At 48.7% G+C, this 26338-nt stretch overlaps 1 protein-coding gene across 6 annotated transcripts; it reads right to left on the minus strand.

Annotated features, from left to right (window-relative positions):
* Nucleotides 1-4192: 4192 nt before the first annotated feature.
* ARSA (arylsulfatase A) lies at nt 4193-8790 on the minus strand. 6 transcript variants are annotated; one of them, XM_043563118.1, is made up of 9 exons: nt 8656-8790; nt 7970-8207; nt 7535-7775; nt 7199-7417; nt 6955-7124; nt 6542-6666; nt 6325-6452; nt 6016-6118; nt 4193-5914 (listed from the first exon to the last, which is right to left on the minus strand). In XM_043563118.1, exons 2-9 carry the CDS (start codon nt 8185-8187, stop codon nt 5595-5597), a joined length of 1524 nt encoding a protein of 507 aa, XP_043419053.1. In that variant the 5' UTR covers nt 8188-8207; nt 8656-8790; the 3' UTR covers nt 4193-5594. The 6 variants fall into 6 exon arrangements, with proteins under 6 accessions (XP_043419053.1, XP_043419054.1, XP_043419051.1 ...); XM_043563119.1 differs by having other exon boundaries at nt 7970-8222; XM_043563116.1 differs by having other exon boundaries at nt 7970-8222; nt 8572-8757.
* Nucleotides 8791-26338: the final 17548 nt, after the last annotated feature.

The raw sequence follows: 26338 nt of genomic DNA on the forward strand, positions 1-26338 counted from the left end.
TGGCGCTGTGCTCCATTTCACGCCAGAAGAAGAGTACGGACAAAGGGGCAGGCAGCTGGTCTTGCAAGAGCCCCACTGAGTGCCCTGGTGAGGAGTGGGAAGGGGAGAGGCACTGGGGGGAGGAGAAGCTGGTGGAGACCCAAACTCCAGGCCTCCCCGAACCATCACCTGAAGGCTGGGGAACAGGAACATTTACCTGCTGGCTCCTGGCCCCCACCAGTTGAGAGCTGCCCCAGGAGTGTGCAGCCCACAGGCAGGCTGAGAGCAGAGTGAAGAAGCAAGTCCTTTTAGGATGGCCCAGCCAGCCACAGCTGAGGTCAGAAGGCCTGCCCCCAACTTCTGAGCCTCTCAAGCTGAGCAGTGTTTCTGACTTCCTCAAAAGAGGCACAGAGGGCAAACCCCATGACCAGGGAGCCTGGCGGAAGACCCCCCCCTCCAAGTGCCGGGTGGGGATCCAAGACCACCCCCGAGGATGAGGGTGATGGGACGTGGATGGCACTCTCTCTGCCAAGGTGATGTTAAGGAACACCGCCTTGGTGCTGAGCAGAGCCAGGGCACCGGGCTCCTCATCCCCAAAACCGTCGCCGTGAGCTGGCCTTGCCTGGCTTGCAGGTGTGGACACAGGTGTGGCGGGACCTGCACGAGTGTGAGGTGTGTGGGGGTGGGAATTGGCACATAGCATGGAATCTCTCCCCGAACAAGCCCCCCACCCTGCATGGATCATGTCCTGTGGAATTGGCACATAACCCAGAAGACAGGACCCGGCACATGTCTAGCTTCCACTCCCGAGGTCACACCCACCAAATCCAAGGTCAGCTGCACTGCTACTGCTCCCTCACACCTGTGAATGAAGTCCTTTTATGCGCAGGACTTTGCAGCGAGGAGGATAAAACGGTCTACCCAAAGCTGTCTCAGCCTTCATTTGAGTTGGTGGCAAAAAGGAGAACTTTGATTTTATTTTTTATTTCTTCATGAGATTTGGAGCAGACAGGAGCAGCTGGCTCCTGGCCCCTGCCCTGTGCAAGGCCCCACCCCTGCAGAACCCCACTCACCACCCGGTGGGCCCAGAACTAGACATCCTTCAACCAGACAGAACATGCCTTCATCTAGACAGAACATGCTGACCCTGGAGGGCACGACCTGCGCTCCTTTGGGGCATCCTGCATGAGGCTTACACGCAGAGGAGGCTGACCACCCTGCATTTGTGGGCAGCAGAGGGGCATGGAGGAAGCTCCTGGGAAGGGGGCCAGCCTGAGCGGGCTCAGTACCACCAGCCACCAGGACGTGCCCCGTTCTTCCCCAGGGACCTCCAGGTAGGGACTGGACTATGCAGCCCACATGGGGGGGGGGGGCGTCTCAGGGGAGGTGACCTGTCCAGTCAGGGTGGCAAAGGAGACGGAGGAGGTCATGCTGTTCAGACACAGCTCGTCTCCCAGGCAGGCCCCCCACCCAGGGGTGGCAGGGTGGGCACAGGTGGGCCCCCAGGGCTGTGCCTCATGTCTCCAGGAAGCAGTGTCCCATCTGCTACCTCAAACACAGCACATTATACTGAATCTCTGGCAGGGACCTGGATGGCAGGGACCAGTCCTCTCTCCGCCAGCCCACATTTGCTGGGATTATGGGGGTGGGGGTTAGTATTTAATTTCTTTCTGTATCAGTTAGCATTTTGTGGTCACAACCAAACTATAAAAACTGACTCTTGATAACTTAACCAAAAGGAAATTTATTGGGGGGGGGGGTGCTGGAGACTCCCAGGGGAGAAAGGAAGGCAAGACAAGGGGTGCCCCAGAGGGTCAGGGGCTACCTCAGGAATGGATGGGCAGCAGCTCTGCTGTGGGCAGATGGACCGACCCCTTTCTCGTGTTCTGTGGGTTCCCCGCACCTGGAGACCCATGTCTGAGTGGGGCAGGGTCATTGGACTGACTGTCCTTCCCTTGGGGTTAGAGGGGGCTGCAGTCCCAGTAGGGCATTGGGTATTCGCTGGGGAGGGGAGGGCAGACTCTGGGCATCACGTTACAGGGTTTGCAAAGTGACGAGAAAGTGTTTCCATTCTTGCTGTGGAATCCTGGGCCAGGCCACCCCCCACCTGTTCCCTCCAGGGCCCTGGTTGCCTGTCAGCTCAGATGGCACCCTAGACCCCTCTTTCTACCTTGGGTCCCTTTCTTCTGAGACCACCTGAGGAGAGAGACTCCGTCCTCCCTCCTTGCTGTGGGGTGTGTTGTGCTGGGGCAGGGAGAGGTCAGACCTCACCCCTGTGGCTGTGACCACTCAGAGGAGGAACCAAGGAGGCTGAGGGAAGGCATAAATAAATGCACCCCTCCCTCTGTTATTGCTAACCAGCCCTGGGGTCAAGGACAGGACACACTGGACAGTGGACAGGCACTGTCAGGGTGCAGCAAAGTGAGGTTACACTTAGTGTTACGGTTAGAACATGATTTGTGTGAGCAGAGAGAGCCTGATAGTGTTTCTTACCTTGGACTGTGGCTGCAGGCATTGCCTGGGGAGCTCTAACAAGTGCATGGTCCTTTTGTGATTAAAAACATTCAGGGAAGAGGCGAATTTAAATATCAGTCCACGAACTGTCACTTTTGCTCCCCCTTCCGGTCACTTGGGGGACAGGAGAGTAAGGAGTGGGTGATGGAGGGGAGGGGTGGTCTCCCTGAAGGCGCTCCTCTGCTCCAGACACCTCCTCTTCCTTCCTAACGCACCTGACGGGAAACTGCAGCACCAATGTGTTTGTTCTGTTGGTTCCAAACACACATAGCTCCTTCCAGAAGAGACTGGGTTGCCTGAGGAAGTCACTCTGTGGGAATGGAAAGCCGCCAGTCTGGTGAACGGATGAATCTTCAGCTCACAGGAAAAGGAGCTGTTTTTTTAATTAACAATAGCAGAGAAGAATGGGAAATGCAGGGATGGTGCAGACAGCATTTGGGGCCACGACAGGTGTGTGCACGAATATGTGTGCAGGCCTGTGTGTGCTGTGTGCTCACATGTATGTGCTAGTATGTGTGCGTCTCTGTGCATGTGTGCATGTTTGCAAGTGTGTGTGTACAAACACGGGCATGTGTGTGCACAAAGACTGTATGAGGAGGGTGCCTCCCACTAAAGCAGCGGAAATGATGCCAAACAAGCATTTCTGCAAAAGCATCAGAGCAAAATCAAAAGTAGTGACCAAGTGAGTGAATCTGCTTCTCTCTCGAGCCTTGGGTGCGGAGGGTGGGTTTCAGCACCCTCCTCAGATCTCCGCCAACAGAGAAGCATCCCTGATGTATTCAATGATCTCTGCATCCTCTCATGATTATGCTCTTATAGGACCAAGTACTCTCCCGTTGTGCTATTTACCAGCGAAATTCTCATTTCTCTCAAAGTATAAAAAACATGTGACAACGGAAGTGTGCACCATGTTTCCACCCTCAAGTTAGAGAGCACCTGTAGCTCCTGAAATTTCCCTAGTGTCCTTTCCCAGGCAGTAGCCCACATACCCACCCTCCCCACAGGAGGAGGGATCCTCTCATGCTGGAAATCCAGCCTGAGATCTCAGGGTTGATGCTCACGTCCCTTGGGAAGAGGGGTGGGTCCCCTCTGGCAATCTGCACCCCAGCACTATGCACAGCACTGGGTGGCGGATAAACTACAAAGCGTGCTCCTCACCCAGGTGGGCGGCAGGCCTGGTGTCGTGCCTGGGCATTAGCATTTCTGTGATTCTTGTTGAGTGTTTGGTCTTCGGATGCCATGCACAGACGGTGCCTGCTTCAGTTCTCAGTCCTCACTCTGAAACCAAGGCACCTGGAGGTGACCGTGTGTCCCGCTGGAGGAGAAGCTGCAGGTTGCAGGGGTGCGGCACGCCTCGCCCATCTGGGGCCAGTGCCTCCACTCCGACCACACGTGCACCTGGGCCCTCCTTATGCCGGCGTCAGCGGCTGCAAGGGCCCCCAAGGAAACCATTGCCCTGAGGGGGCAGCCCTAAGACACCGTGGGATCTGGGGCATGGTCAGTGCGGCACCAGACCAGACCAGAAGTGATGGGAGGGCCACATGGAGAACACAGAGTGGGCCTCAGCACTCTGCAGCTGACACCATAGGCTCACTCTCCAGGTCACGTGCACTCATACACGTGGCTGCCATACATCCCACTCACTCGTCTCATTCCAGCAGGACCTCTTTTGGCTGAAAGTAACATGACCCACAAGCACTGGCTTTAACAGGTAGGGTTTATTATACTGTGAGCTCTAGGAGGTAGGTGGCTGGGGACACTGGTTTAGCAGCTGCACGATGTCTGGTCAGGGGCAGCGATAGCACTGCTCCACCCTCACTGCCCCAGAGTAGGAATGCTGGAGGGGACCCAAGGATCCTGACAGACTGGCCCCGACCTTTCACTGACCAGGACTCTTAGTTACATGCCATTCCTGGACCACTCACTGCATTGGATTGTGACTGGCTCAGACTGGGTCAGGGAGAGCCCGTACGTACCTCCTACTCAATGGGCCTCTGACCACCACTGGAACGGTGGGGGTCTGTTAGGGAAGGGGACGGCTGTCTTCTGGGCCTTGGCCACCCAGACAACGCTCTTCTCTTTGAGCCAACACCGAGGGAGCATAGGCTACAGTGCGGCTCTGGAGGCACACGGGACCTGACGTCGGCAACACACAGGGTGATTCTGCACGGGCCCCACACTGCTGCGTGAGTCCTCTCTCCTGGCTTCACAGGGGGACAGCCAGGCCAGCATGCCAGGCCTGAGGGATGAGGGGTACTGGGTGGGGAGAAGGGCAGACCTCAGAGGGTACGGGACCACTCTAAGGGAGTGAGTTTGAATTTAATTCTGAGCACGATGGGAAGTCTGCAGAGTTTTGAGCAGGAACCAAACCTGACGTCTGTCTTTTCTGGGTGGAGAACGCTTGTCTGAAGTCAAAGGAGGAGGAGGGAGACAGGAAGTGTGTGTGGGAAAGCGGAAAGTGCAGAGCTCTGGAAGGGGCAGAGGCAGGGCCCGGGGTCCATCTCAAGAGCTTATCTCCCCTGATCTGCACCTGGAATGTGCACCTCATCACCTGCCTTCAGACAGGCTTCTCCTAAGAGCCCACAGTCCGGTTATTGAGCCTCCAGGTATGCTTCCTCCAAGGGACACCTGGTGCTCACGGGGGCTTGGCAACTTCAGGGTCTTCTGCCCACCACACCTCACACCCACCCCACCCTGTTCCTGGCACACAAAAGCACTCAGCACAGCTCTGCATGAAGGGATATGCTCACACTCAGGACCCAAGCTTGCATGCACTAACACATACAATCACAAAGGTTGTGGGGCAGCTCCCGGAGCCAGGATGTTTGGGTTCAGATCCCAGCCCAACCTCTTCCTGGCTGGGTGACCTCAGACAAGTCGCTGGATCGCTCCATGCCTCAGTTTCCTCATCTGTGACACGGGCAGAACAGCACCTAACTCGGGGTTATCACGAGGATTAGAGGAATTATCACACCTGTAAGTACCAGCTGGTGTTATTAGCATTATCAGGTACAAACTGCCTCCACACACCCGCACCACAGCAGTCAACCATCACGTGCCCGGGTCAGGCGAGGGGCCCCGGCTGGCCGGCACCAGTGCTGTCAGGGCTGGGGCTCTGGGCAGTGGCAGCAGGATGGCCGGGGGGTGCAGCTGGGCTGACAGCAGATCTGCAGGGCAGGGTCCTCGCCCCGGGCCATCTGGCTGGGGCTGAAGGTCAAGGCAGCATCAAACTGGGCCTTAAGCAGCTGAAGCTGCTTTAGTGCCTCCAGCGCCTCGGGCGTGACCTCAGCCACGCCTCCCAGAAGGTTGTAGTTCTCACCAGGGTCCTCAGACAGGTCGAAGAGCAGCGGGGGCTCGTGGGCAGTCAGAGGACTAGAGGCGTGGCAGGCAGGGTCCGCAGTGGTGTCGCTGTGGGCAGAGCCTGGGGAGGGGGGGCATGTCTGCGCAAAGGGCAAGGGCGAGAGGAGGGACCAGGCTCTGGGGCAACAACAGGGTTGGCAGGGTTGGGGGAGAGGAAATTACCCTGGGTGAAGAAGTGCGCTTTGTACTTCCCACTCCGCACAGCAAAGACCCCGTGGACCTCGTCTGGGTAGGCCGAGTAGAAGAAGAGAGACTGCCGGGGGCTCTGGGGGCAAAGTCAGGGATCACAGGGTGGGCAGGGCCCTCCAGGACTGGTGGGCACGTACCCAGAGCCATCAGCCTGGGCCCCGGATGCGTTGCTGCCCCCTGGCCCACCCGGGAACACCACTGGCAGCGCCACTTGGAGGCCACTCGCCAGAGGGTCTGCGGGGCGGAGCGGGGGGGCCGGGGTCTCAGCCTTGCTGGCCCTACCTTGCCTGTACCCAGCAGCAGGGGGCTGAGGTCAACACCGTCCAAGGTGACATTGGGCAGAGGGGCCCCGGTCAGGGCTGCCAGGGTTGGCAGCAGGTCCAAGGAGCTGGCCAGCTCATGGGTCACACCTGGAGGCAGAGGACGACCACTCCATGTGCCACCAGGGTGGGGGAAGTGGGGCCAGGGGTTCGTGGGGGGGGGGGAGGCTAAGACTGACCGGGAGCGATGTGGCCTGGCCAGAAGGCCAAGGCAGGCTCTCGGACACCTCCCTCAAAGGTGGTCCCCTTCCCGCAGCGAAGAAGGCCAGAACAGCCGCCATGGGACATTCTCATGGTCTCAGGCCTGGGACACACAAGGAGGTCGTCAGTGATGGGGAGCTCAGGGTGACCCCTGGTGACCCCAGCCCCAGAGTTACATGCTATACATAAAAACGGCCAGCATGCGCGGGTCCCCTCTGTGTCCTGCCAAGCCTCCCACGTGCCCTGTAGGTCACCGTGATACAGCCAGCATCTCCCCAGACACCCTTATCCTACCACGTCCTCAGCCAGTAGTCAGGATGGGAAGACCCCAGTGACCCGCGGTGAGGGACCAACCAGCATTTCCCCACCCCCTGCCGCCCTGTCAGCAAACCCATTGTCTGCAGTGAAGATGACCAGTGTCTCTCCGAGCAGCCCCAGGTCCCCCACCGCTGTCATCAGAGCCCCCACCGCTGCATCCAGTTCCATCAGGGAGTCCCCGAATGGCCCTCGGCCTGAGCGCCCCGAGAAGCTCTGCCCGCTGAACTGGGGGTAGTGGGTGTGCTGTGGGCAGAGACAGGAGTTAGCACTGGGTAGGAGTCAGGGGCAGCCCCGGGGGGTGGGTCAAGGTCACTCACGTGAGAGGCGTAGTACAGGAAAAATGGCCGGCCCTGGCGCTGGGCATCAGCCATGAGGTCACGGGCGAAAGCCACATAGCGGGCCTCAAGTCCAGGCAGCCAGGGGGGCTGTGCCTCCACGGACAGGTTGGCCAACAGCGGGATAGGGACCAGGCCCTGGTCACAGCTGCCATCACAGGGGGTGGATGGCGGAAAGCAGGTCAGGTTCTGGCAAGGGCCCTGGCGGAGCAGTTCCATTGAGGAGTCTGGGCTGTGGGGTGGGGCTCAAGGGGTCAAGGGGAAGGGGATTGTTAGGAGGTAGGTAGGAGGGTGTCTGAGGGCCCTGGAGGTTCCTACCTGATCATGGGAGTATGGGATGCCCAGGAATCGATGGAAGCCCTGGTGGGGGGGCAGAAAGGCCCCCTCAGGCCCCACCCCAAGGTGCCACTTGCCAGCTATCCCTGTGAGGTAGCCCCGGGCAGCCAGGACCTCAGCCAGGGTCACCTCCTCCAGGGGCAGACCCCCTCGGGAGCTGGGCTCCAGAACTCCAGGGTACAGGCCCATCCGAACTGGGAGTCGGCCGGTCAGGAGGGCAGCCCTATAGGACAAGTCACAGAGTCCGTGAGACAGAGAGAAACTAAGGCTGAAGTGGACATGTGGAGGAGGAAAGATAGGGGAGAAAGAGCGAGAAACGTGAACTTCTCCAAAGAGACAGAGCCTTTTGGCTCCCCCACAGGAGCCCAGAGTGAATTTGGGAGATGCTGTATGGGCTCCCCTGGCCCCCTCGCTTACCGGGAGGGTGTGCATAGAGATACGGGCACATAGAAGTCGGTGAAGCGCAGCCCCCCCGCGGCCAGCTGGTCCAGGTTGGGGGTGGTGGAGCTAGGATGCCCGTAGGAGCCCAGGTCCCCATATCCCAGGTCATCAGCAAAGATCAGCATGATGTTAGGTGGGCCAGCAGTGGCCAGGCCTATGGCGAAGGCCAGAGCGAGGGCCCACAGTACCACCATGGCACACAGCACAGATGGGCCTATCACAAGAGACCCTTGGGAAGGAAAGCAAACTGGCTCCAGAGAGCTCTAACCCAAAGACCCCTAGATCCAAGCACTATCTTCCCCTGAGAACCCAGATCTCGCTACTATCCTCCCCTGAGACTCCAGGCACTATGTCTCTCCTGAGACCCCAAATCCAGGCACTACCTCTCCCCTGAGACCCCAGACCCAGGCACTATCCCCCTCTTGAGACCCCAGACCCAAATACTCCCGGACCCAGATAACTCCCTTCCTGAAGTCCCAGAGGACTTCCGGACTTTCCGGAGACCCCTGACCCCAACAGAACCCAGGAGACCGTAACCTGGGATATAACTCCCTGGAGACCCTCGGGGACCAGGACACCTGATTCTCAGGCGACCTGACCCTCTTCACCAGAGATCGCAGGCTCAGGCTCGTGGTCTGAGACAGAAGTCACATGACACTGACCCGCGGGATCTGGCGCGGCTGGACGAAGGCAGTACCCGGCGGAGGAGAGGCGGGTCGGGACCGCTGGCAGTAGTGCCCTCCGCGGGCGCTTCCGCCTCGGCCCCGCCCCGCCCCCGGTCCCCGCCCCCCGCCCCGCGTCCCGTGACCCTCTGCGCGCGGCGGCCGGGGACCTCGCGGGGCGGGGACGGGGCGGGGCCTCGCGGGGCGGGGACGGGGCGGGGCTTCGCGGGGGCGGGGCGGGGCCTGCTCACGCTAAGACGCGCTCCGGGTTAGGCTTCGGGTCGGGGTCGGGGTCCGCGTCTGGGGCGCGGGGCGCGTACTCGGTCCCCCTCTGCACCCCGAGGCCGTTGGCGGGGTTGGCGCGGGTCAGTCTGGGGCGGCGCGCGGGTACGGGCGGGGCGAGGCCCCCAAACTCCGGGACTGGGAGACTCGGGGTCCTTTTTGAAAGGACCTGAGCACCTGGGTGTTGTGGGCATCGCTGGATGCGCAAAGCGAAATGAAAGCCGCGGAGTCAACCGTCTGCTGCTGACTTTTCCTTCAACGTTACTTTTGGTGCTTTTTCGAAACACGAGATTGCAAATTCTTTCAGACCCTTTCCCCTCCGTGCATGTGTCTGCGTGTCAGTGTGTGTGTGTGTGTGTGTGTGTGTGGTGTGTGTGCACCCTGTGCGGTGTGTGGTGTGTGTGCATGTCTGGGTGTCGGGTCTGGCCTGCCTCCCGCTTACACACTGGGAAGAACCTGTCTGCGGAGATGACTAAGCTCCATCACTGGGTCGCCTTGGACAGATGACTTCACCTTTTTGCTCCCCAGTTGGTTTAGCTGTCTCAGTGAGAGGGAGCGTCCCAAGAAGGCTAGGCGGGTGTCACTGGGTGTAGTAATGGGGGGCCCCCAGCCAGCAGTTGCCCCCCGACTGCCAAGGGCAGCCTTCCAGCCTCAGGTTCCCCCACAAACTCATGTCATCCTTGTGGGACCTCTGGCCTAGGGAAGACTAGGACCTGGGTTTCCGGTTGGGGAGGCTTTCTGTGCTTCCTGACCCTGGAGCCAGTGGGACAGTGGATAGGGCCCTGGCTCGGCCTCTGGGGACTGGGGTGGGGGATCAGAACACAGCTTCCTTCCACTGGAGCCCAGCCGCCATGAAACGTGAAAGCTCAAGACCGGGGAGGGTGTGGGGGAGCAAAACTGAAAGGGTAAGAACTCTCAGAGATGCGGCTGGACACTGGGTTGGGGTCAAGGCTCTGCTGACGTTGTGGGGAAAGGAAGGGGCCAGTCTCTGGCCACCCATCCCCTTGGTGGCACATTCCAGGGTGGTTTCTGGGCCTTTGCGTGGGAGCGGTATGGGGTCGGGTGGCCAGGACAGAAAGTTTTTCCATGGCCCAGAAATCTTTGAACCTGTAATTGGAGCTATCACAGCTGGTCGGCGCTGTGAATTGGAGTTTAAAAGGAGTCGACCAAAAGAAAGCACTTTCTTCCCTTTTAACTGCAAGCTGGGAACTACCCCAGGCAGCTGAGGACCTGCCCTTATTCTTGGGAAGAGCCTGCCTGTGGTTGTAATGTTATGCAAATGACTGGCACTTTCCCTGTGGTTTCCGGAGGCTGCTCAGGTGTGCGCACACGGGACCGCTGAGCCAGCCCAGCCCTGACCTCTAGGTAGGGGGAAGGTCTGTGTGCTACCAGCTATGTTTGTTCAAAGCCAAGCCTCTGCAGGCGTCTGAGTCTTTTGGAGATGTGAGTTCTTTTTTGGCGTTGCTGCAGGAGCTGGCAGGAGGGTCAGCTTGGGATAGAGCCCTGATGGGGGGCAGCCTGCCAGCGCGCAGGAAGTGGCTCTGGACGCCTGGGACATTGCTAATTTGGAACTGACGCCCACAGTTAGGAGAGGGGCCTTGCAGTGAGTGGTGCTGGTCTTGTCTTTCTGTACCTAGGGATAAGAGGCCTCCGTCTCCTGGGCCTGTGTGGGGTGGGTGGGGTGGGGGAGCGGCTTCAAGTGCGAACACCCAAGCTTGTATGAAGGAATTTTGTGGTGGTTTCTGGGACTGGCTGACTGTCGGGCCCCAGACACCGGAGGCCATCTGTGCAGGCTCCTTGCCGTCAGCTTCCCCGCAGCCACCCTGAGGTAGTGTGATTGGTCCTAGTTCCCGAAGGGCACTGCTGGTGGGTGCATGTCTCAACCAAGGGACTGAGCTTTGGTTTGCTTGACCAAACTTTAGTCAGGCTCCTGAACCTTCTTCTAGGCCCATCTGCTAAACCCAGTTTTAGCAAGAACCCTCCCCCACCACCCCCAGCTGATGTCTGATCACCTGGCCTGTCTGGCAAGAATCCTGGTAGATGGGTTTAGCCAGAACCCCTCTCACCCCTGATTGTTTCTTCTTAGTGACTTTCTGTCTACTGGCCCCCTCCTACCCTTTGGCTATTGTAGGTCAAATTTTCCTTGACCCTCATGGGGTCCCTGGCTGGGTCTGAAAATTAAACGGACAAAGACAGATTAACTGGAGAAGCCCACACATTTGTTTAATTTTATAAGTTTTACCTGACATGGGAGACTTCATACGGAAACGATCCAAAGAAACAGTTAAACTTGAGTATTTTCTGCTACGTTTGATGAAGACTGGACAGCTGTGGAGGCATACGACAGGTTAAGGAGTATGAGGTTAGTATAGTAAACTGAGGAAACTCAGCAAGGCCAGTTTGTTGGGGTTCTTTCCTTTGTATGTGGCATAAGGATGCTCCTTTTCTCCTGGCATAGGGAGGGTACCTCTCACAGGAAGGTTTGATGGCCTGTTTCAGGGGGGAAGGGAGAGAGAGGTCAGAGTGACCGTCTCAGTTCTGCTGTTTTCTCAAATACCTTCAGCTTCAAATATTCAGTATGCTAAAGTGTCGTACTTTGGGGTAGCATGTTCTGAACCCCATCACTATCAGGTCCCACTTGCCCATGCTGTAATCAGAGTTGAGCCCTTACCACATAATTTTATCACAGTGGTCTGGGTACCTACTGAGATGGTCCTGAATAAATGAAGTCTGCTTTGCCACTTTCTTTAATTGGTTAAATGTATTCTTTAAAAAAAAACACAAACTGTAGTTAGCTACCATAGTGTTATATTAGCCTCAGATATACAAGATAGTGATCTAACAATTCTTTTTTTTTAGTGTTTATTTATGTATTTATTTTTATTTTTTATTTTTTTTTGTTTATTTATGTATTTAGACAGGAAGAGAAAGTGTGAGCAGGGGAGGGGCAGAGAGAGAGGGAGACAGAATCCCAAGCAGGCTTCACGCTGTCAGCACAGAGCCTGACTCGGGCTCATCATGACCTGAGGCTAAATCAAGAGTTGGTTGCTTAAGTGACTGAGACACCCAGAACCCCTAACAATTCTTTAAAAAATGTTTTTAGGGGCGTCCTGGTGGCTCAGTCAGTTGACCGTCCGACTCTTGATTTAGGCTCAGGTCATGATCTCACATTTTGTGGGTTCGAGTCCCACATCGGGCTCTGTGCTGACAGGGTGGAGTCTGCTTGGGATTCCTTCTCTCTCTCTCTCTGCCCCTCCCCTCTCTCAACATAAATGAATAAGCTTAATTTTTTTTTTTAATTTTAGAGAGACAGAGTGTGAGCAGGGGAGAAGGGCAGAGAGAGAGAGAGAATCTCCATGCTGAGTGTGGAGCCTGATGCGGGGCTCAATCTCACAACCTTGGGATTATGACCTGAGCTGAAATCAAGAGTCAGATGCTTAACTGACTGAGCCACCCGGGCACCCCAGTGACCCAACAAATCTATACATCACCCAGTGCTCATCATTATAAGTGCATTCTTAATTCCACCCATCCCACCTACCTCCCCTCTGGTAACTATCAGTGTGTTTTCTATAGTTAAAAGACTATTTCTTGGTTTGTCTCTTTTTTATTTGTTTTGTTTCTTAAATTCTACACCTGAGTGACATCATATGGTATTTGTCTTTGTCTTACTCATTTCTTTTTTTGTTTTTCTTTCTTTATTTATGAGGGGGCGGGCAGGGGCAGAGAGGGGAGGACAGAGGATCCAAAGCAGGCTCTGCACTGACAGCGGTGAGCCCGATGTGGGTCTCAAACTTACGAACCACGAGATCATGACCTGAGCCAAAGTTGGATGCTCAACAGACTGAGCCACCCAGGCGCCCCTCTGACTGACTCATTCCACTCAGCATTATACCCTCTAGCTCCATCCATGTTGTTGCCAAAAGCAAGATTTCATTCCTTTTTATGGCTGAGTAATATTCCATTATATATATCCCACCAACTATATAATATATAATATCTACATATCTATATCTATATGTATATATATCCCACATCTTCTTTATCTGTTTGTCAGTGGACATAGGTTACTTCCATAATTTGGCATTGTGAATAATGTTGCCATAAACAAAAATGTACATATATCTTTTTGAATTGGTGTTTTCTTATTCTTTGAGTAGGGGAATTACTGGATCATATGGTGTTTCTACTTTTAACTTTTCGAGGAACCTCATACTGTTTTCCATGGTGGCTGCACCCCGCCAACTGCTTACCCACCAACTGCTTACCATTTTAACAAGTGTCATGAATAATTCTTTCCTTTTTTTCACTGTTTTTATTTATTTTTGAGAGGGACAGAGAGACAGAGTGTGAGCAGGGGAGGGGCAGAGAGAGAGAGGGAGACACAGAATCTGAAGCAGGCTCCAGGCTCTGAGCTGTCAGCACAGAGCCCGACACAGGGCCTGAACCCACGAACCGTGAGATCATGACCTGAGCTGAAGTTGGATGTTTAACCGACTGCGCCATCCAGGCGCCCCCAAATAATTCTCTAACAAGGTGCTGATTGGGAGGTTCTCATGGCATCCACTGGAATGGAGCGGGAGGCAGGAGGGCTCCCAGGAAGGGGGTGCTGTTCTGAGCAATAGGAGAGGGGTGCCCAGGAGTGCTGTGGCTGGCATGAAGTGGTATAGCTTTGGATGGCACTGTCCCTCGGCCCCCTGCCCTTGGCATCTTCTAGTCTTGCACCTCTGACCTTGCTCCTCCCTATCTGAAATTCTTGACCTTGTATCAGCATGGCTGGCTCCCACGTCCTTCAGGTCCATTGGGATGTCTCTTTCAGTGAAGCTTTCCCTGGTGTCTGAGCTCCCTCTCCCACCCCTCTGTCTAGTTGTGAGCTGCTGCCCTTGGCCTCTGTTGGTGGGGGAATAAGCTAATTGACACAGGCAAGGCTTAGCCTCAGCTAGCATGTAGCAAATCTGTATTATTATTCTTACCATTATTGTCCTTATGCAGTGGTGCCTGGCCAGGACTATGAGGACTTTGGCAGGGAGGGTCTTTCACAGGGGCCACAGGGGGCTAGGGAAGATAAGGCTTATCTGGGTGACAACAAGGTGGAGAGACGAAGACAACTTGTCAGTTGAGTTACAAACAGGGGTCAAGTTGGTCAAGTTTTATTCAATCTTGCGTGCAAGGGAAAACCCTTGCATCCTTAATGCCTGAGACCACTTCAAAGATCCACTCAGGGCAGGAAGGAGAATCACCAGATACACTAGTCACACTAGATACAAAACAACCTCTGGTTACAGATCACTTATCCGTGAATGACACTCAGCTGGGCTAGTGACTGGTTTCAGAACAAATTATGCCATCAGTAAAGTTCATCAGATCATTGCATGTGCATATTTCATCAGGAATGATGATTTCTTCCCAGAAGGAAGTTCTGCACAGACCAGGTGGGGGACAACTTTTCCTTGCCAGTGCTTCCAAGGAACTAGATGAAGCTCAGAATGAACATCTTCCAGAGCAGATCCAATACCCCATGTGTATGGCAGCTCTAGACCCCATGTGTATGGCAGCCGGGACACCCACTGCCTGGTGCAGGTCTGGCTGTGGGGCTGGGAGGCAGCTGCTCCTGCACGGGTCCAAGGTTCTTGAGGGGGATAAGGTTGATGTGTGAACTTCTCAGTTGGTCATAGTGTAGCCTTTCAGAGCAAGACAGGGGCAATTTAATGTAAACACAGGAACAGAAGACTTAGGCACCAAGATAATTGCACCATTTTGCACATCTTCTGCAAAGTCCTGATGGATGGATATTGGAGGAAGATGACCCTAAGTCCGGTGGGACTGACAGTGAGCATCGGTTCTGGATCTGAGGGGCTGGGATGGTGTTGACTGTGCACTAGTAATTAAAACCAGGCCTCACACTGGCCCATGTGATGGAGTTGAGATGCTGCAAACTCCTTGGTTTAATGGTGTTGAAAAACAAAATTCAACAGAATAAATTTAAAGATCTAATGATCTTTATTCAGTGATTCTTGGATGGGGCAGTATCCGATCCAGTAAGTAGAAAGGAGCTCCAAGGAACTGTACAAAATGGAAGGATTTTATAGGCAGAAGGAAGGGGGACAAGGAAGTTAAAAGAGTGGAATGCTTTAGGTAAGATCACCTTTCCTTAGGGAAGGCAAGGGGTCTTATCATGCAGATGATCTCACTGTGCTGACTAGGAAATTGCAGATTCATTGGTTTGAAATTCCACTCCTGGGAGAGGCTGAAACTGCCATTAGGTTAGGTGATAAGTCTTGCTGGGGCTTAGCAAAAGTGACTCCATCTTGGGGCCTGCTGTTTCTTTTGAGCAATGGAGAAAAAGGCATCCAAAGACTGAGACAGGAAGGTATTGTGCTTGAATTGCTCAGTTGTCCCCTAAGTGTCCTCTGAGGGGGCCTGGAGGACACCCTGTCAACAAGACATTAAGGAGTGTAGTTTGGAGTAGACAGGGGAACAGCAACACCCTTGAAAGGTTCTGGGAAAGTTGGCTGCTGTAGGGAGGAAAAGGAACAAGGTGAAGAGATATTGGGGTGGCAGAGGCTACATGGCCAGGCAGATGTGGTTATCATGATGATCAAACAAAATGGTGTGGACTCAGAGACCATTGCCTCATTGCCTTGGAGTCACCCTCCAGGACACAAACAGAGGGCAGTGCCAGTGGAGGCTTGGGCGGTGGTGGAAAGACCCTGGGTCTCAGGAACTGGCCTGTATTGACTCACAATGCAGGAAAGTCCCTCCAGCTCCTCTTCCAATTCCTGGACATGAGTCATTCAGAGACCTTGAGCCTTCTGCCAGAGGGAAAGACCTGGCGGAAACACCCGAGGCCATGCAAAGTCTTCCCTGTGGCCTCCCCTGCAGGGAGGTGCAAACTTTTGCCCAGATTGCCATGCACTGGCGAGTGGGGCAGGGGGTGGGCTGGGGAGGGACACTTGAGGTTTTCAGGGATTGTTAGGTACTGATTCTGAGCTAATGCCACTTCCCAGACACTCTGATGCCTCCAAAGTCTACTGATCAGCAGGGTGCTTTGGAGGTCAGGTGAGATATGCATTCTGGACCAGTTCATCTCACAATGGACACAGTGAATACGTGACTTTATCTTGTATTAATTTCCCCAGTTCTCAAAATATACTGAGCAGCCAATGTAACACTATTTGCTGGTCCAGGCAAGGACTTCCAAGGCAGGAAGCCCATATGGGCCATTGGGAGGCCTCTAGGGCTCCCCCCTTATATCAGTTGAGGAAACATCAGCCACATTGATAACTAAATCTCCAAATCTCAGAGACTTAATGCAACAGATGTTTATTTCTTGTTCACAGAAAGTCAAGTTTACAATATTGGCAGGGACTGGGGAGTCTCTGCTCCATACAGTCATTTAGGGACCAGGGCAAATGAAAGGCTGCCATTCTCAAAATGTGGATTTAAGGTCATCTTTTTTTTTTTAATTTTTTTTAACGTTTATTTATTTTTGAGACAGAGAGAGACAAAGCATGAACAGGGGAGGGGCAGAGAGAGAGGGAGACACAGAATCTGAAACAGGCTCCAGGCTCTGAACTGTCAGCACAGAGCCCGACGCGGGGCTCGAACTCACGGACCGTGAGATCATGACCTGGGCTGAAGCCAGACGCATAACCAACCAAGCCACCCAGGCACCCCTTAAGGTCATCTTTAATGCCTGGATCCTGGATGCCTACACCCAGCAAGCAGAAGGGTGAAGGGAAAGCATGCAGGCTTGAGCAGGAGGTATTTACAGGTCAGGCCTAGAGCAGCACATATCATTTCTACCCAGATCAGTTCCAGAACTCTGTGACACGGCCCGACCTAGATACAAAAGAGGCCGAGAGGTGTGGACTATTGGTGTTGGGGCACCACCTTTTTGACACCTCAGTTTGCCAACTGTGGCAAAAAAGAGTAACTCCTTAGGAAACCAGTTTATGGTGCTGCTGGGGGAGAGTATATCTCTAGAAGTTCAGACTAGATGCTTCTCTTTCAGTCCTTCCAATGACTTTGTAGGCACTAATTCCAGTATTAAATCCTTCTCTGCTCTAATTAGCTGTACACAAGTCTATAATCTACATCCAAACTCTAGCTTTTACAGTCAGTGAGATCAGAGGTAACTTAAGTGAAAGGCTACTTTTCAAAAAAGAGAAATAAAAGATTTTGTAACAATTTTACCACAGGATGGAAATAAAATCTTTCCTCAGAATTCATGAAGTATAGACTACCTTCAAATGAGTGTGCGTTTTAAATCTAGACTACCTGGGTGGTTTGGGATTGAGTTGAAGTGGTTATAGTTTGGCAGCATTGGGGCACCTAGCAGGAGCAAATGCAAATCATCAGTCTGAACTCAATTTCTCCAGGTTCCCACAGGTTGGATTAGCCAAACATGAGATCACAATCTAAAATCACAAACCAGGGGCGCCTGGGTGGCGCAGTCGGTTAAGCGTCCGACTTCAGCCAGGTCACGATCTCGCAGTCCGTGAGTTCGAGCCCCGCGTCAGGCTCTGTGCTGACAGCTCAGAGCCTGGAGCCTGTTTCCGATTCTGTGTCTCCCTCTCTCTCTGCCCCTCCCCTGCTCATGCTCTGTCTCTCTCTGTCCCAAAAATAAATAAACATTGAAAAAAAATTAAAAAAAAAATCACAAGCCATATAAGTATGCTAAAAATTTTCACAGAGAAAAAGCAGTTGAAAACCTAAGTAAGAGATGAGAAACAATCAGAAAAGATCAGAAAAAAACAGGGAAAGGGAAAGAATCTGATAGATCTGAAAATGAACAGAATATAACTTCAGAAAACTATAATTGAAATTTCAGTGGGCAGATTAAATAGCAAACTAGACACAGCTGAGAATTATTGAACTAGAAGATGGGCCTACAGAAATTACCCAGAATGCAAAATAGATTAGGAGATGAGAATATTTCAGAAAAAGAGGGTCCAACATATTTAAAAATTTTTAATCTTTAAAAAAATTTCACACTTTACAGTTTCATTAGATATATTCACAATCTTGTGGGAATCATTACCATTGTCCATTTCCAGAACTTTTTTATCATACGAAACAGAAACTCTGTACTCTTTAAATAACAACAACCTAGTCTCTCCTTCCCCAGCCACTGGTAACCTCTAGTCTGCCATCTGTTTCTATGAATTTTCCTATTTGAGATACCTCATACGAGTGATCATATAATCGTTGTCCTTTTATGAATGGCTTATTTCACTTCATGTTTCCAAGGTTCATCCATGAGATCTAACATATTTTTAATAGAGGATACCGAGGAGACACAACATTAAAAAAGATAAAAGTAGTGAATTTCCAGATTTGATGCAAGATATAACCCCTAAATTTGGGAATCATAACAAATCCCAAATAGGACAACTAAAACTAAAATAACACCTACACATATATTGAAATTGAATTATATTAAAGACAATAGGTTCTTAAAAGCATCCAGAAAGAATAATCTACAGAATAAATAACTTAAAACAGCATATATTTCAATGTCAACATAGAACCCAGATGACAACAGCATAGTAGGTTTAAAACGTGGAGTGTACATAACTGTTAACCTAGAATTGTATACACAGGGTGACAGATTGCTAGCTTCCTATTCTAATATCCATCATGTTTTCTTCCTTATTAACAGAGCCCTGATTTTGTAGGGGATCAACAATGTGTTCACCTAAGAAAGGACTTCATTTCCTAGACTCACTTGCAGCCAGACTCAGTTCTAGCCAATGAGATGAAGCAGAGTCATCAAGCAAGATTTCAAAAAAGTTCCTTAACAAGGTCAGACATCTGTTCATGGTGAAAACTCTGCAAATGATGGCTAGAAGAGGACCTTCTAAATCTGATAAAGGCCACCTCCAAAAAACGTTCAGGTAACATCGTACTTAATGGTGAAATATCAAACATTTCCTCCTATGATTGAGAGAAAAGCCAGGGTGCTTGCTCTTACCACTTTTATATAACACTGTACTGGTGGTCCTAGCCATTGCAACAAGGCAAGAAAAAGAAATAAAAGGCCTGACAACTCAAAAGGAGAAAATATTTTGCTATTTGCTGTTGACCTGATTCTTTATGTAGAAAATCCTAAGGAACCCATAAAAATGCTATTAGGAGAAACCGGGTGGCTCAGTTGGTTAAGTATCCAGCTTCGGTTCAGGTCATGATCTCACAGTTTGTGAGTCTGAGCCCCATGTCGGGCTTTGCACTAATAGCTTAGAGCCTGCTTCGGATTCTCTGTCTCCCTCTCTCTCTGCCCCTCCCCGCCTCTCTCTCTCAAAAATAAATAAATAAATATTAAAAAAAATAAAGATGCTATTAGAACTAAGTGAATTTAACAATTTTACAAACTACAAAGTTTATATAAAAAAATCAGTTGTATTTGTGTATACTAGCAATAAACAATTATAAAATAAAATTAGAAACAAAGTAAATAAACAAAGGAAAAAAGAGACCAACAAAAAACAAGAGTCCTAACTGTAGAGAGCAAATTGATGGATACCAGAAGGGAAGACTGTAGGGGGATGGGTGAAATAGGTGACAGGGATTAAGAGTACACTTATCACAATGAGCACTGAGTAATGTATAGAATTAGTGAATCACTATATTATACACATGAAATTAATATAACACTACATGCTAAAAATAATAATAATGAATTCTAAAAATAAAGAAGTGAAATTAAATTTTCATTTGCAATAATGTGAAATAACAAAATTCTTAGGAATAAATGTGACAAAAATGTGTAAGAACTTTACACTGAAAACTACGAAGCTTTGCTGAGAATTGCTGAGATAAATTAAGGACGACCAAAATAAATGAGGGGATTTACTGTGCTTAAACATTGGAATATTCAATATTGTTAAGAATCCATTCTTTCTAGATATATATTTTAAATGTTTATTTATTTTTGAAGAGGGGACAGAGAGAAGATCTGAAGCGGGCTCTGTGCTGACAGCAGAGAGAGCCTGAAGTGGGGTTCCAACTCATGAACCACGAGATCATGACCTGAGCTGAAATCAGACGCCTAACTGATTGAGCCACCTGGGTGCCCCTTTTCTAGATATATTTATAGATGTAATGCAATATCAGTCAAATTCCTATCAGGTTTAAAAAAAATTTTTGTAGACATTGACAAGTTGATTCTAAAATTTATATAGAAATGAAAATGACATGGAATAGCCAACAAGATTAAAACAGAACAAAGTTGTAGGGTTTATACTACTTGATTTCAAGACTTTATAGAAATTAAGACAATCTGGTATTGAAGAAAGTATAAATATAGATGGAAGGAAAAGAACAGAAAATCAGGAATAGATATGCATATATGTGATCAACTGATTTTCAACAAAGGTGTAAAGACAATTCAGTGGAAAAGGAAAGCCTTTTCAAAATGGTGCTGGGATGCCTCTAAAGCAGCAAAATCTACAGAGGCAGAAGACAATAGTGGGGCTGAGGAGAGAGGAACGGAGAGTTAATGTGTAAAGGCACGGTTTCCATGCGGGATAATGAAAAAAGTTCTGGAGATAAATAGTGGTGATGAGTGCACAACACTGCAAATGTACTTAATGCCACTGAACTGCACACTTAAAAATGGTTAAAATGGTAAGTTTTATATTATATATATATATATATTTTTTTTACCACAATAAAAATATTTTGAAAAAAATTTTAAAGCTTATTTTTATTTATTTTGAGAGAGAGATAGAGAGCAAGCGGGGAAAGGACAGAGAGAAATGAAGACAGAATCCCAAGTTGGCTCCATACTGCCAGCACAGAGCACAATGTCGGGCTGGAACTCACGAACCGTGAGATCATGACTTGAGCTGAAGTCAAGAGTTGGAGGCTTAACTGACTGAGCCATGTAGGCGCTCTTTGAAATAATTTAAAACGTGGCCCGAGGGGTACCTGGGTGGCTCAGCCCGTTAAGTGACTGACTTCGGCTCAGGTCATGATCTCAAGGTTCATCGGTTTGAGCCCGCGTCAGGCTCTGTGCTGAACGCTTGCTCAGAGCCTGGAGCCTGCTTCGCATTCTGTGTCTCCTTCTCTCTCTGCCCCTCCCCTGCTTGTGCTCTGTCTCACTCTCTCTCTCAAAAATAAATAAATATAAAAAAGAAAAAAAAAGTGGCCCAAAGCAATTGGACATCCCAAAATGGAAAACACAAACAAAATCTAACTTGAAATTAATCGTAGACCTAAATGTTACAACTAAAACTTCTAGATGAAAACATAGAGGTGGGGGGCACCTGGGTGGCTCAGTCCACTAAGCATCTGAACTTAGCTCAGGTCATGATCTCACAGTTCAGGAGTTCGAGCCCCATGTCAGGCTCTGTGCTGACAGTGCAGAGGAGCCTGGAGCCTGCTTCGGATTCTGTGTCTCCCTCGCTCTTTGCCCCTCCCCCGCTTGTACTCTCTCTCAAAAATAAATAAATATTTTAAAAAATTAAAAAGAAAGAAACAGAGGAAAATTTTTGTGATCTTGTGGTAGGCAAAGATTTCTTAGGACAAAAGAATATTTTTGTGTCCAGAATATACGAAAAGATACTAAATTTCAGTAATTCTAACTACCCAGTTTAAAAAAAATGAGCAATAGACTTGAACAGGCATGTCACAAAAGAAGACACATGAATGGTCTATAAGCATATGAAAAGAGGCTCAGTATCATCAGGGAAATGTATATTTAAACACACAAGGAGATACCGCTGCACATCTATTAAAATGGGTAGGATTAAAAAAAAAAGTCAATGCCAAGTATTGGCAAGAATGTGGAGGAAAGGAAAAAGTTGGAATTTAAAACGATACTACCATTCTGGAAAAACGGCTTGCCAATTTCTTAAAAAGTTAGCATACATACATCTACCATAAGACATAGCCATTCTAACCCTACATATTTACGCAAGAGAAATGAAAGCAAAAGTCCACACAAAAACTTCTACACAAATGTTCATAGCAGTTTTATTCATAGTTGTCCCAAACTGGAAACAACCCAAATATACATTTCAACAGATGAGTTGACAAACAAAATGTGGTATTTTCATAAAATGGAATATTCCATAGAAAAGGATGACCTGAGTGAAGTTCATCCCTAGAAGGGCTTCCCTTCAGGACAGAGGGCAGGGATGAGCAGGTGGAAGGCTACTCTGGCAGAAAGTAGGCCAGGGCTGCCCTGTCATTGAGGAAATCCAGAAGGGGGGGCTGGGAATCACTTTTTAAATTAAATTAAATTAAATTAAATTAATTTCTGTTAATTAAAAAATTAATTAAACATTTTTAATGTTTATTTTTATTTTTTATTTTTTATTTTTTTATTTTTATTTTTATTTTTTTAATTTTTTTTTTTCAACGTTTATTTATTTTTGGGACAGAGAGAGACAGAGCATGAACGGGGGAGGGGCAGAGAGAGAGGGAGACACAGAATCGGAAACAGGCTCCAGGCTCTGAGCCACCAGCCCAGAGCCCGACGCGGGGCTCGAACTCACGGACCGCGAGATCGTGACCTGGCTGAAGTCGGACGCTTAACCGACTGCGCCACCCAGGCGCCCCTAATGTTTATTTTTAAGAGAGAGAGAGAGAGAGACAGAGCATGAGCGGGAGAGGGGCAGAGAAAGAGGGAGACACAGAATCTGAAGCAGGCTCCAGGCTTTGAGCTGTCAGCATGAAGCCTGAAGTGGTTCACTCCCACAAATCGTGAGATCATGACCTGAGCTGAATTCAGATGCTTAACCGACTGAGCTACCCAGGGGCCCCTAGAGACTCCTTTAAACTACTATTCCATTTACAATCCATGTGCCTGTCTTCCAATACTGGGATGGATTTATGATTTAAAAATATACATCATTCTTTTTAACACTACTGTATTGTATACCTAAAAATGATTAAGATGGTAACTTTGATGTTATATATTTTTCACCATAATAATAAAAAAAACCTACATAGTTCTTGATTTGTCAGTGATCTTTGGTTAGGGGGAATGGGTCAACATGTGAGCAAAGCTCAGTCTTGCAAGAAAATGTCATTGGAATCCTAATTGTGAAATTATATAGGCAGATATTTCTAACTTTTAATTTCACTATTAAAATAATATTTAAAATCTAATGCTCTAAGATTATACAACAAAGATCAGTCATCCCCATACATCACTCTGTTTTGCCACTATGTATGAAAATGTTCACTAGGATGCATTCATTGGGTTGAAATGACAGAAACCAGATCTGAACTAGCTTTATGATGTTAATAAAAACTCGAGTGTTTATGTTGCACCACGCCCATGGTCAGCATTTCACGTCCATTTATCCCATCTAGTCCACACAATGGCCCAGGAGGCCAGAAGCCAACCTGTGAGCCTTGCCTCATACTCAGCAACTTGAAACAGGACCTGGCATGTAGTCAGAATGAATGAAGGAATGAAATAATTCCTACCATTGTCCTCAACTTACCAGAGCATGGAGCTGTGCTCTGGAGACATAGGAAAGACATAGGAAAGCTAGGCCTACCCAGCTAGGCCACCCAGGTGTTTGGAGGCAGAACTGGGACTTTAATCCGGGCACCTGCTATAAGGACAGCCCTTCAACCCGTCCATTATGTGGACTCTCAACCCAGAAGGGAAGTGTATTGGGTCTCCAAGAGAAGCAGAAGTGCTTTCAGATTTCAGGCAGTGTTTAGGGACTTACCCTTCAGAGCCTTCCTTGTCTCCCATATCTATATTTCTCTCAGTGTTGTTGTCTTCTCAAGGCTGGAATCTTGGTCACCAGTAGCTACTGAGTTCAGATCTCTCTTATGTATCTCAAGAGTGGAGAAACAGTTATAAGAGGTAAAATCCCAGGGCAGGATTGTCACTTGCCCTGGTGGATCACATGTACACTGCCATGGTTCAGGTCCTGGTTTCTACTGTCTAGCCATACATGACTTTGGACAAGGTAAGTTACTTAGTCTTGATGGCTTTTGTTTCCTCATCTGCTAAATGAGAACAATAACAGGGGCTGGCTAGTGAAGGACATGTAGTGCTCAAACACCTTAGTAAGTAATTTATTTTCATAATTCTTGTTACATATTTCCTTTTTATTTAAGCAATTTTCAAAAAGCCTTGTGGTGGTCTCTCTCTAGAAAAGTCTCACTGTGAAGTTGTAACTATTGCCTGACCCCATAAGCTTTGGAGTTTGGGTTATCTCCTTCTTTGTAGTCCCCAGGACCACCAAGCTAAGAAATTACCATGAAAGTAGTCCTGGAACATTAAAAAAATAATAATAAAAATTTTTTTAAAAGGGGCACCTGGGTGGCTCAGTCAGTTGAGCGTCTGACTTTGGCACAGGTCATGATCTCGCTGTCTGTGAGTTCGAGCCCCGCGTCGGGCTCTGTGCTGACAGCTCAGAGCTGGAGCCTGCTCCAGATTCTGTGTCTCCCTTGCTCTCTCTGCCCCTCCCCCACTCATGCTCTGTCTCTCTCTCCCGCAAAAATAAATAAACATTTAAAAAAATAAGTTAAAAAAAAAGTAAAAGTAGTCCTGGGATAGGGGCACCTGGATGGCTCAGTCAGTTGGGTGTCTGACTTTTGATTTTAGCTCAGGTCATGGTCTCACAGTCATAAGGTCAAGCCCTGCTCTGGGTTCCGCACTGATCCTTGAGCTTGCTTGGATTCTCTCTCTCCCCTTCTCCCCCTTTTCCCCACTCAAGCATGCACACATGCACATGCTCCCTCTCTCTCAATAAAAGAAAAAAGTTAAAAAAAAAAAAGGAGTCCTGGGATAGTGGCACTTCTCTGAAGGGACACATTTAGGCTGCTTAGGATTCCCACATAAATACAGGCCCAATTGAGTTCATGGCCCCAAATGACAAAATTTTCACAGAAATAATCTACCATGAGTGACAGTCAGTAGACACCACAAAGAGCAAGATTAGACCCCCCAAAAAAGTCATACAATGGAACTATTGCCTAGAAATTTAAAAATAAATATTTTTAAATGATTAAAGATAAGAGAAGACATTTTTTAAGTTGCATTAAATAAAAAAGAAAAACCCATATAAAGAAAGAGAAAGCAGATTTGATAATGTACCAAACTGAACTTCTAGAAATAAAATCAATAGTCATTGAAGTAGAAAACTATATGGAAAAAACCCCCAACTATATGGATAGAATTAACAGCAGATTAAACACAGTCAAAGAGAATATTAATGAGGTGGGAGTCAGAATTGGGAAATTATCCAGAATATAGCACACACAGAGGAAAAAAAAGTACTGAGAGGAAAATAAGTGTCAATTTCAACTTCTACATTGCTAAATTTTCATTCAAGAAAGAGGGCAAAATAAGAAATTTCAGAGACTGAAAGAATTTATCACTACCAGACATTCATTAAAAATATCTGAAGTATGTGCTTTCAGGAAAAAGAAACTTCAACCTAGAAGGAAGAGTGAGTGAAGAAACAGGTTCACATATGGCCAAATCTAAACCAGTGCTGACGGCTCCACAGTGAGAATAACAATGAAAAACATTAATTTGGAGGTGAAATGGCAGGGACAGGAACCTAGAGGATGAGAGAAATGATTGCAGCTAAAGCGTTCTAGTCTTATCATTACACAGAAAAGAGATAGAGATAGTAAATGACTTTAGAACTTGTTAATTATGCATGTTGAAAATTTAAGTGTATTTATGAAAGTGATAGGCAATGGATAATTTCCAAACCAATGGAAGTTGAGGGAAAGGGAATTATAGAATACTCGATCCATCCAATTCAGGACAGAAAGGGAGAAAAAAGAAGCATAGAGAGAAAAGGTAGACAACACAAAGGAAGACGGTAAAAATGAATTAAAGCATATCATCAAACATAATAAACACACCATTAGAGGTTTAAAACTGTAAAATTGATTTCAAAAATCTAGCTACACAGACTGTACATCAAATTCATACCTAAGATATAAGGAACATAATGGAAAAAGATATATGAGGTCAACACTCACACACAAAAAGGACTGTAGTATACTAATTGGTGGAAAAAACAAAATTAAGGCCAAAAGCGTGATTAGGGATAATGAGGGGTACTGTATAATGACAAAAAGAATAATTTATCAGGAGGCTATAATAACTCTAAAGCTGTTAACAGTTAAAAATAGTCTCAAAACATTTAAAACCCAAACTGGCAAATTTCACGGACAGACCGCTAAAACCACTGTCATAGCAGTGCGATTTTAACCCATTTCTCTTGGTAATTTATAAATCAAGTAGATGCAAAATTAGAAAAGGCATAGACTACTGTAATAATGCAATTAACAAGCTTGATATAATGGAGATTATATACCCCATGCATCCAACAATTCCTATTAAACAGGAAACTTGCAGGGCATGTATACCACTATAAAGTCTTCACAAAATCCCCAAAGATCAGTA

This window comes from Prionailurus bengalensis, chromosome B4, assembly GCF_016509475.1.
Source record: "Prionailurus bengalensis isolate Pbe53 chromosome B4, Fcat_Pben_1.1_paternal_pri, whole genome shotgun sequence".
Taxonomy (NCBI): Eukaryota; Metazoa; Chordata; class Mammalia; order Carnivora; family Felidae; genus Prionailurus; species Prionailurus bengalensis.

Coding starts and splice junctions, on each gene's coding strand:
- ARSA (XM_043563118.1), bottom strand. CDS start 8,187: ATGGTGGTACTGTGGGCCCTCGCTCTGGCCTTCGCCATAGGCCTGGCC. Junction 7,125..7,198: donor TCCTGTACTACGCCTCTCAC/GTGAGTGACCTT, acceptor CTCTGCCCACAG/CACACCCACTACCCCCAGTT. Junction 6,119..6,324: donor TGCTGCTGGGTACAGGCAAG/GTAGGGCCAGCA, acceptor CTTTGCCCCCAG/AGCCCCCGGCAGTCTCTCTT.